This window comes from Protobothrops mucrosquamatus, unplaced genomic scaffold, assembly GCF_001527695.2.
Source record: "Protobothrops mucrosquamatus isolate PMUCROS unplaced genomic scaffold, P.Mucros_1.0 scaffold4259, whole genome shotgun sequence".
In the NCBI taxonomy this organism is placed as follows: Eukaryota; Metazoa; Chordata; class Lepidosauria; order Squamata; family Viperidae; genus Protobothrops; species Protobothrops mucrosquamatus.
Genome location: NW_015390177.1, coordinates 1 through 11328, shown reverse-complemented (window position 1 = coordinate 11328; position 11328 = coordinate 1). Strand labels below are relative to the sequence as shown.

At 41.4% G+C, this 11328-nt stretch overlaps 1 protein-coding gene across 1 annotated transcript in view; it reads left to right on the top strand.

Moving 5' to 3' along the window:
- The window catches only part of GSAP (gamma-secretase activating protein), a 41311-nt gene extending 30134 nt beyond the window's left edge, over nt 1-11177 (top strand). Inside the window, exons 25-30 of the mRNA XM_029286610.1 lie at nt 2577-2581; nt 2673-2792; nt 6144-6205; nt 7440-7544; nt 9599-9692; nt 10279-11177. Of these exons, the coding sequence (XP_029142443.1) occupies nt 2577-2581; nt 2673-2792; nt 6144-6205; nt 7440-7544; nt 9599-9692; nt 10279-10370 (478 nt within the window). The 3' untranslated portion in view covers nt 10371-11177. The remainder of the gene's footprint in view (nt 1-2576; nt 2582-2672; nt 2793-6143; nt 6206-7439; nt 7545-9598; nt 9693-10278) is intronic.
- Nucleotides 11178-11328: the final 151 nt, after the last annotated feature.

Below are 11328 nucleotides of genomic sequence, written 5' to 3'. Positions count from 1 at the left end.
GGGGGGGAGAAGGAAGGAGTGAGAGGAAGAGAGGGAGGAATGGAGAGGGCAAGAGAAAGGGAGAGGAAGAGAGGGAGGGAGAGAGACCGAGAGGGAGGGAGAGACAGGGGAGAGGGAGAGAGAGGGAGGGAGGAAGAGGAAGAGGGAGAGAGGGACGGAGAGGAAGAGACAGAGGGAGAGAGACCGAGAGGGAGGGAGGGAGAGGAAGAGCGGGAGAGAGAGAGAGACGCAGAGGGAGGGTGAGAGAGAGAGAATGGTCGTTAAAATGGGGCACGCTGGCTGAGTCATCAAAGGGTCCAGTTTGAAGACCCCTGCCCTAGAACATAGTATCATAGAGTAGGAAGAGACCATAGAGGTCTTCTAGTCCAACCCCCTGCTCAAGCAGGAGACCCTATACCATTTCGGACAAATGGCTGTCCAGTCTCTTCTTTAAAAACTCCAGTGTTGGAGCATTCACAACTTCTGGTGGCAGGTAGTTCCACTGGTTAATTGTTCTCCCTGTCAGGAAATTTCTCCTTTGTTCTAAGTTGGGTCTCTTCTTATGCCATCCTGGTCCAATGATGGTCCAGCCTATCGTTGAAAACATTCCCTGATGGAGCACCCACAACTCCAGAAGGCAAGCTGTTCCACCGATTGTTTCTTCTGTCAGGAAATTTCTCGTTACTTCTAGGTTGGTTCTCTTCCAACCGTTACTCCTTGTCCTGCCTTCAGCTGTTTTGGAGAATTATTTCTAAGAATAGCAAGAGAATAGGAACTTCTGAGGAGAATCTCATCCCTGTCTTAATACCAAGATACTGCCACAGATCTTTCCAAATTAGCAAAAGGTTAAAATTGTCCCCGAAACATTTGACTTGGTTTTTTTTAAAAATCTGATTTAAGACGGGTCTCACCGGAAAACTTGGCTAGTGGTTTTGTCCATTGTGAAACCATTGTGAGTTGTTGGGTAAGATGCTTGGGGCTGACTTTTTTTTTTTCCCCCAAGTCACGGGTTTTTGATTTCCTAAGAGGCCGTTGCTGTTTCTGATAAGTCTGAGGACAGATTAAAATGTTAATGTCCCCTAGAGGACAGATTTTATGAAGGAACAAGTTTTAAAAATGGAAATGCTTAACAGAGCGTTAGTTCACAATTGTCAAAGTGGGATTTTGTATTTATTGTTTTATTTTTTTGGGGGGTGGTGGTTGCTATGGGAGAAAGAATATTATATGGGAGAGTTTAAAAGCTAACGGTCAGTCCTGCTTTTAATTGGCAGATAGATCTGCCTTGTGATCATGGCTAGTGGTTCTATGACATGGCTTAAACCTTAAATGCAGGTCAAGTTGCAGAGAAGTTAAATCAACTTTGAAGTACTTTTCTTCCACATTTATCTCGTTTTGTTCTACCCAGTTTGGTCTAATGGTTCAGATGCCAGGCTAGGAAATGGGATCTAGTCCCACTTTAGCTATGAAAGCTTCGGATCTGTCTGTCTGTCTGTCTGTCTGTCTGTCTGTCTGTCTGTCTGTCTGTCTGTCTGTCTCTCTCTCTCTCTCTCTCTCTCTCTCTCTCTCTCCCTCTCCCTCCCTCCCTCCCTCCCTCCCTCTCTCTGTGGATGGATGGATGGATGGGTGGGGAGAGAGAGAGAGATAAATAGAGACAAATGAGAGAGATAGAGATAAATAGAGATAGAGATCAATAGAGAGATGATAGATAAATAGAGATGATAGAGAGAATTGACAGATCACAAAGAGATGAGAGAGAGAGAGAGACAGAAATGGAGATGATAGAGATAGAGACATAAGAGAGATAAATAGAGATAGAGCAATAGAGAGATGATAGATAAATAGAGATGATAAAGAGAGTTAGATCACAAAGAGATGAGAGAGAGATAGAGAGATAGACAGAGAAATGGAGATGATAGATGATAGAGATAGAGACATAAGAGATAGAGATAGATAAATAGAGAGATGATAGAGATAAATAGATGATAGATAAATAGAGATGACAGATCACAGAGAGATGTGAGAGAGACAGAAAGATGAGAGAGAGAGAGAAATGAGAGAGATAAATAGAGAGATTAAATAGATGAGAGATAAATAGAGATAGAGATAAATAGCAAGATGATAGAGATAAATAGATGATAGATAAATAGAGATGACAGATCTCAGAGATGAGCGAGAGAGAGAGATGAGAGAAAGATGAGAGATGAGAGAGATAAATAGAGAGATTAAATAGATGAGAGACAGATAAATAGAGATAGAGAGAGGTGATAGAGAAATAGAGAGAGAGACATGATAGAGAGAAATAGAGAGATGAGAGAGAGATCACAGAGAGATGAGAGAGAGAAAAAATAGATAGTAGATAGAGATGACACAGAGAGAGAAGGGGGGATATCTAACAGGATATTTATCCTAATTTTGATCACATGACCCTGGGGACGCCGCAACGGTAGGTGCAAGTGTGAGAACCGGTCACAAGTCCCCTTTTTCCGCTGCCGTTGTAACTTCAAGTGGTTGAAAGTGGAAGGACCACCAGTACGTATTTTGCCACACCGATCCCGTCCGCCAGATCTAAGCCTTGTGATTTTTCTCGTTGCAAACAGAATGGGTGAATGATGCGGGATGATTTTACCGACTCTCTCGGCTCTTTCTCATGGGCTTCGTCTTTATCGCTTCCTTGACGTCTTTCTTTAATGCAGGATTCCACACTCTGCACCTGGAGGTGGGGATGAGGTGCTTCCCTTTGCACACCGTCCTGCAGTACATCGACCACGGAGTTCTGCACCTAACAGAAAAGTACGTCCTGAATCTTTGGAAAGGTAATGTTCCTTCTTGCGGACTGGAGCGGCGGTCTCCAACCTTGGCCGCTTTTAAGACCCGTGTCTACGGAGATCCTCAGTCATCCCGGTCGTGGTTATCCCAAAGGTGCTTTTTTCAGGAGGCAACTGGACTTCTGAAGCGGAAGAAGCTTCTGGGACGAGAAGCGAAACGTCTTCCGAGAAAAAACAAGGAAGTCCAGTTGCCTCCTGAAAAAACATCTTTGGCCACTTTAAGACCTGTGGACTTCAACTCCCAGAATTCCCCAGCCAACCACACTCTGCTGCTGAAAGAGGTCTGTGCTGAAATCCAAGCAGGATTGTCAGCCCCAGAGAGGATTTCAGCATAGACCAGGGGTAGGCAACCTTGGCTTTTTATGACTCATGGACTTCAACTCCCAGAATTCCTGAGCCAGGAATTCTGGGAGTTGAAGTCCACGCGTCATAAAAGAGCCAAGGTTGCCTACCCCTGGCATAGACCTATTTTCAGCTTCAGAGTAGAGAAACTTCAAACCTCTCCGCTGTGGAGCTGAAAATCCTTTTTCAACCAGAAACTGGAGGGAATCCTCTCAGCAGGCAGCAATGGCTTGTGGCGTTCCCTACCAGCTTCCCCATCGACTTTCTGGGGAAGACGGCAGGAAAAACTGGTGGTCACACAATCGTGGGGCACTTGGCAACCAGTTGTAAGTATGAACTGGCTGTCAAGTGCCCAGACCACAATCCCATGACCACGGGGGCGGGAGGGCGTACGATGGCCATAACTTGAGTCATTTAGCTGTTGTAATTTGAATGGTTACTGAATGAATGGCTGTAAGTCAGGGTCTACTCGTACAGATTGTAGTCTGCGTCATGACGGCGCAGTGGTTAAAATGAAGTATTGCAGGCTAACTCTGTCTACTCTACCTGCTACCAGGAGTTTGATCCTGACCGGGTCAAGGTTCACTCAGCCTTCCATCCTTCCGAGGTCAGTAAAATGAGGACCCAGATTGTTGGGGGCGATACACTGACTCTGGGGCAAAGCTGACTTAACAAATGTCTCATTTAGCAACCTACAATTATGGTCATAAGTCAAGGACCACCTGAATTTCTGATCCTTTTCACATCAGCCACATGGCCCGTTTGATACTCTTTCGATCCTTATTTCTAAACCTTTGGATACTTGCAATCTCGCTGCAGTCTCAAAAGCTTCAGAGGAAAGGATCAAAAAAGAAGGATCAAAAAGTGTGAAACATGCAACGTTGCAAGTATCAAAAGGAACAGAAACACACACACAAAAAAATAGGATTTCTTCATACTCGCATCTGCCTCGCTTATTCATTGATGCTTGCAACACCCAAGAAGCCTGTGACTCATGGCAAATTCCCAGAACATCCATCCATGCAAAATCACAGGCTGCATTATTGGAGGTTCCCTATTCCTACTGCTTTTTTTCTGTCTAAAAATGACTGCTAAATAAAAGAGGTCTAAATGCTTTAGTTTGGGGGTGTCTAAACTTGGCAACTTTTAAAACTTGTGGACTTCATCTCCCCAGAATGGAGACATTTCTTAAGGAATGATAAGATTCTTAAGAGGCACATTTTACCTTCAGGCTTAGCCTGCATGTAGTAGTAGCCACTATACATATGAGTAATAGCAACAGCACTTAGACTTACATACGGCTTCACAGTGCTTTACGGCCCTCTCTAAGCGGTTTACAGAGTCGGCCTGTTGCCCCCCAACAATCTGGATCCTCCTTTGACCGATCTCGGAAGGACGGAAGGACGGAAGGCCGAGTCAACCTTGAGCCGGTCAGGATCGAACTGCCAAACTGCTGGCAGTCGGCAGTCAACAGAAATAGCCTGCAGTACCGCATTCTGACCACTGTGCCACCGCGGCTCTTATATACAGTAGATTGTATAGATTGACAGGGAGGGGCGCACTCCTTGCTGGCACTGGTGGTGTTGTGGGTGCTCCATCACTGGAGGTTTTTAAAGAAGAGATTGGGCAGCCAGTTGTTCGGAATGGTGTAGGGTCTCCTGCTTGAGCAGGGGGTTGGACTAGAAGACCTCCAAGGTCCCAACTCTGTTATTCTGTGTTCTATCCCCCTGGTCATGGGATCAACATTGAGGTGCTGGGCAATTGGCTTATATTTACAAGGGTTGTAGCATCCTGGGGTCACATCTACAATCTTCCCAGCCAAGCAAAGCCAATAATAATAATAATAATAATAATAATAATAATAATAATAATAATAATAATAATAATAATAATAATAATAATAATAATAATAATAATAATAATAATAATAATAATAATAATAATAATAATAATAATAATAATAATAATAATAATATAGACAAGAAAGAACTGGAGAAGATAACAAAATACAAAGACCTACAAACAGAAATAGAAAGACTGTGGCAAAAGCAAGCAAGGGTAGTACCAATAGTAATAGGCGCCTTGGGTGCAATCCCAAAACAACTGGAGCACCACTTGAACACCATCGGCATTGACAAATTCGCCATTAGTCAATTGCAAAAGGCGGCCTTACTAGGAACTGCTTCCATCCTGCGACGAGATCTGTAATACCATCAAACATCCACATCTGCCTATCCCAGGTCCTTGGGAAGGACTCGATAGGTAGACAAAAGTGCCAAATCCAGTCTGAACATCTGGCTGACTGTGAATAATAATAATAATAATAATAATAATAATAATAATAATAATAATAATAATAATAATAATAATAATAATAATAATAATAATAATAAAGTTGGAAGGGAGCTTGGAGGTCTTCTAGTCCAACCCCCTTCTCAGGCAGGAAACCTTACACCATTTCAGACAAATGGCTGTCCAGTCTCTTCTTAAAAACTTCCAGTGTTGGAGCATTCACTGCTTCTGGAGGCAAGGAGTTCCACTGGTTAATTGTTCCCACTGTCAGGAAAGTCCTCCTTATATTCTAGGTTGCTTCTCTCCTTGGTTAGTTTCCATCCTTTGCTTCTTGTCCGGCCTTCAGGGGCTTTGGAGAATAGCTTGACTCCCTCTTCTTTGGGGCAGTCCCTGAGATACTGGAACACCGCTATCATGTCCTCCCTCGTCCTTCTCTTCAAGTACCGTGTGATTCACTTAACAACCGCTTTGCTTAACCAAGGCCCAATTGTGGGCCCAATTGTGGACGTAAGCCAAGGACGGCCTGTAATATGTGTCATTCTCTTGCGTAAGGGGACTAAAAACATGCTAACCACGTTCCACATTCCAGCGGAGTAGAGCTGTGTTTGCAAAGCTAATCTCCATTGGCGTCAACCGGACTGAAGCCAGGCCAAGGTCTTGTTTAGCCCGTAACCTTTTTCTCAAACCTGTGTGTTTGTTTTTAAGAGTTAGACGACACTGAAAAGAACGTGAAGCTCAAGCTGAGTATCTTTACAAGGCTTCCCCAGGTAACTATTAACTAACTGCCGTATTCCGACAACTAGTCTTGGATCTGTTTGCAGTAAATGCAGGGGTGGGATTCAAATAGCTAAACAACCGGTTCTCTTATTGGATGCAGGCCTGGGCCTCCGAGGCCTAGAACGGACCTCCAGCTTTGCTGGATGGGCTGCTTATGTAATTATACAGAATAAATACAAGGATTTCTTATCGTTTGTTGCTCCCCTCATGTAGAGGAGTCCGTCTCTATTCAGCTGAATAAACACGTAAAACTTACAAGGCAATTTCTGGTTTCCGGTATTTCTTTAACCAGCAAAACCTCAGAACCTGCATATCATGGTCTAAAAGGACTTTAAATCTGATTCATTCTCTCCCTCTCCCTCCCTCTCTCTCTCTCTCTCTCCCTCCCTCCCTCCCTCTGTCCCTCTCCTTATCCATCCATCCATCTATCTATCTATCTATCTATCTATCTATCTATCTATCTATCTATCTATCTATCTATCTATCTATCTATCTATCTATCTATCTATCTATCTATCATCTATTCTTCAATCTATCTATCTATCTATCATCCATCCATATCTATCTATCTATCTATCTATCTATCTATCTATCTATCTATCTATCTATCTATCTATCTATCTATCTATCTATCTATCTATCTCTTTCTATCTATCTATCTATCTATCTATCTATCTATCTATCTATCTATCTATCTATCTATCTATCTATCTATCTATCTATCTACCTACCTACCTACCTACCTACCTACCTACCTACCTACCTACCTACCTATCTATCTATCTATCTCTATCTATCATCTATCTATCTATCTTTATCTTTTTCTCTCTCAAATTTCTTCTGGCAAGCTTCCTTGTCTATTTCAAGAAACAAGAACAACTTGAACTTTCTCGACAGAAAGGCCTTCTTTATTTGGCTGTATTGAAAAACGGCAACGACAACAACATCCACAAAATCCTGCTGTTCTGTCTTATCGCTGTCCTTTCTGTTTCGGAGAAGGCAGAAAGTCAACCAAATGACATTTTTCTTCCAGAACAGCTGTTTTGATGCTGTTTGGAAATTATGTTTAAGCCATGGGGATCGGGTTTCTTCCCCTTGGGACCCTGAGCCAGAATTAATATTATTTTGCCATCCGTCTTCGTGGCTGATTCAGTTCTCCGAGCTGCAGTTCATATGTGATATTTAAAACGTTTCCTCTGCCCGTTTCTTATTTTGACCCTGCAGGCAATCGGTTGCAAGGTGTGTCAGCTGTGGACCCATTCTTTAAGCACAGGTGCTATTGCGAGGAACTACGTGAAACTCTTGTTTGAGAAACTGGGCAGGGAACAGGTAAAAGCTTGATCCCCTGTTAAGAATGTGGGCTAGTTTGTCCCTGATCCTTTTCATTAAAAATAAAATAAAAAATCTGGGTCTGAATAAGATACAGATATTGAAGTTAGATTCCCAGGAGCAAGGCTTGAGGTGTTCACACCTTCCCCTTCTTAGCTTTTTTGGGAGTTGAAATAATAATAATAATAATAATAATAATAATAATAATAATAATAATAATAATAATAATAATAATAATAATAATAATAATAATAAAGTTGGAAGGGACCTTGGAGGTCATCTAGTCCAACCCCCCGCTCAGGCAGGAAACCCTATATCATTTCAGACAAATGGCTGTCCAGTCTCCAGTAGCTTTAAGATGCTTAGAGTAACAGAGTTGGAAGGGACCTTGGAGGCCATCTAGTCCAACCCCCTGCTCAGGCAGGAAACCCCATACCAGGGGTCTTCAAACTTGGCCCTTTTATGACTAGTGGACTTCAATTCCAGACGCTGGCTAAGGAATTCTGGAAGGGGTCTTCAAACATGGCCCTTTTATGACTTGTGGACTTCAACTCCCAGAATTCCTCAGCCAGCGTGCCTGGCTGAGGAATTCTGGGAGTTGAAGTCCACCAGTCATAAAAGGGCCAAGTTTGAAGACCCCTGCCTTATACCACATATATATAGGAGAAACTTCCTAACAGTGAGAACAATTAACCACTGGAACAGCTTGCCTTCAGAAGTTGTGGGCGCTTCATCACTGGAGGCTTTTAAGAAGAGACTGGACAGCCATTTGTCTGAACTGGTGTAGGGCCTCCTGCTGAGCAGGGGGTTGGACTAGAAGACCTCCAAGGTCCCTTCCAGCTTTCTTGTTCTGATTTCATACAAATGGCTCTCTTCTTAAAAACCATCAGTGTTGGAGCATTCACAACTTCTGGAGGCAAGTTGTTCCACTGGTTAATTGTTCTCACTAGTGGGAAATTCCTCCTTAGTTCTAGGTTGGTCCTCTCCTTGATTATTTTCCATCCATGTACTGCCTTCAGGTGCTTTGGAAAATAAGTTGACCCTTTCTTCTTTGTAATAGCCCCTCAAATATTGGAACACTGCTATCATGTCACCACTGGTCCTTCTTTTCATTAAAAGAAATAGAATAGAATAGAATAGAATAGAATAGAATAGAATAGAATAGAATAGAATAGAATAGAATAATAAAATACAGAATAGAGTAGAATAGAATAGAATAGAATAGAATAGAATAGAATAGAATAGAATAATAAAATACAGAATAGAATAGAATAGAATAGAATAGAATAGAATAGAATAGAATAGAATAGAATAGAATAGAATAATAAAATACAGAATAGAGTAGAGTAGAGTAGAGTAGAGTAGAATAGAATAGAATAGAATAGAATAGAATAGAATAATAAAATACAGAATAGAGTAGAATAGAATAGAATAGAATAGAATAATAAAATACAGAATAGAGTAGAGTAGAGTAGAGTAGAATAGAATAGAATAGAATAGAATAGAATAGAATAATAAAATACAGAATAGAGTAGAGTAGAGTAGAGTAGAATAGAATAGAATAGAATAGAAATCTGGAAGGGACCTTGGAGGTCTTCTAGTCCAGCCCCCCGCTCAAGCAGGAGAATCTATACCATCTCAGACAGGTGACTGTCTAGCCTCTTCTTAAAAATCTCCAGTGATGGATCGCCCACGATTTCTGGAGGCAACTTCTGTTCCACTGGTTGATTGTCCTCACTGTCAGGAAGTTTCTCCTTAATTCCAGGTTGCTTCTCTCCTTGATCAGTTTCCAACCATTGTTTCTCGTCCTTCCCTCTGGTGCTTTGGAGAATAGTTTGACTTCCCTCTTCTTTGTGGCAGCCCCTCAGATACTTGAACACTGCTATCCTGTCTCCCCTGTTTCTTCTTTTCTTTAGACTAACCAAACCCAAGTCCCGCAGCTGTTCTTCGTATGTTTTGGTCTCTTTGCCTCTGATTCTTCCAAAAAATTAATTCTTTGAAACATGGAGTTAAATTATAGCCATTCAATGCTGAAATGCATTCTTCTTTTGCAGTACAATATACCATTTACGGACAGAATACCCACCCAAATTGATTTTCTCCCACTCAACTATTTGATGGCTATCATCACAGAGATGGAACGTCAAGGTAAGTCTGTTTCCTTCTGTTTTATTGTAGCTTAATTGAGTTTATCTTGGTTTAGATCAGGGGTAGGCAACCTTGGCTCTTTTATGACTCGTGGACTTCCAGAATTCCTGAGCCTGGCTCAGGAATTCTGGGAGTTGAAGTCCACGAGTCATAAAAGAGCCGAGGTTGCCTACCCCTGGTTTAGATGATAATCGTATTTAATGTCTATGTTATGCTTGTGAAATGTTTTAAAATATGTTCACGTTATACCAATTACATGCATAAGGTATCATGATTGATATTCTTGTCTTGGATGTGCAGATGGAAAGCAGTTGCATGTTTCCGACACGTCCAGAAACATTTTTTTTAATTAGTTTATAATCTAAACTACAAAAATACAAAAGTAAAACATTAGGAAAATAAGGGAGGGAAAAATGTATGACAAAAGGAAAAAAGTAAAAAGATGTGTTTGTCCAGCTGGGTTAAAAAGCAAAACAATTGCAAACTGAAATTAGAGTTTTAGTTTTACTGATGACACCGGCGATCGGCGTCCAGCTCATAGTATTATTTCTATATAATATTATTTCTCTGCATGATCCTTTCCTAGGATGGGCAGCTTCTATGGAAGACACCAACGTGAACGCAAGATTGGTTGAAGAGGTGACCCTGAAACACACTACAATGTTCTTAGACCTTTAATTGATTTCATTAGCAAGACAAAATTATGAATCTGGTAGCCTCGGAATGTTGCTGGGCCTCGTAACATCTGCGCAACATCTGCAATCCAGAGAAGACACGGGTATGAAGTTCTTAACATGATGCCCAAAAGAAATATCACAACTTTGGTTTATTGCTGACCAGAGTTTGTTATAACTTTTAAAAATGGCTCAGTGGTTCTGCAAACGGTTCTGAAGACAAAATATTTTAAATTCAGGTGATGCTGAACTTGGAAACGGGCTTTTTTTCTTTTCATTTTCAAACCAGTTGCCTCTCCTGGAAGTGGCCTGTTCCAAAGAGGAAGAAATCTTTTTCTGAATTAGAAACAGGGTATTTTGGAATTCAGAATAGCCCTAGCTTCAAATGTTGGGGTTTTGGTTTTTTTTTTTTTGCATCAATGTAAATAGGTGGACCGGAATATTCTGAAATAATTTTTTATAATCCGGTATCAAAACGGATGGGAGGTCGTCTCACTGTAACATTAGAAGAATAAAACTGAATCTGACTTCATCGTAGTATTTATTATTAATAGGATATTGTGCTGCTGAGCCCCCGAAGCAATTGAGGTTCTGAGTAAATGACAAAATTAGGATTAAATGGAGGAAATGTCGGAACGAAACACGCGGAGGTTAGCTTTTAAATTCTTACCCGCAAGATTGGATAATATAATGGACCGATAAAGGAGGTGGCAGCTATCGTATTATGTATATATGAGATACACCCACGAACAGGGTGCTGTAGAATATTGCAATTGAGAAACCAGAACTTGGATGTAAATGGAAATAAATGTATAGATTTGGAACTGGGCTTCTGATGTCTTTATTGCATCGATGTCGTAGACTTTGCGTGCATTTTCTAATCGTTTAAATGTACTGCAAGAACGGCTTTCTGCAGGCAGCAAAAAAAATCAAGATGGCATCCCAAACCACAGAAAAGGCTT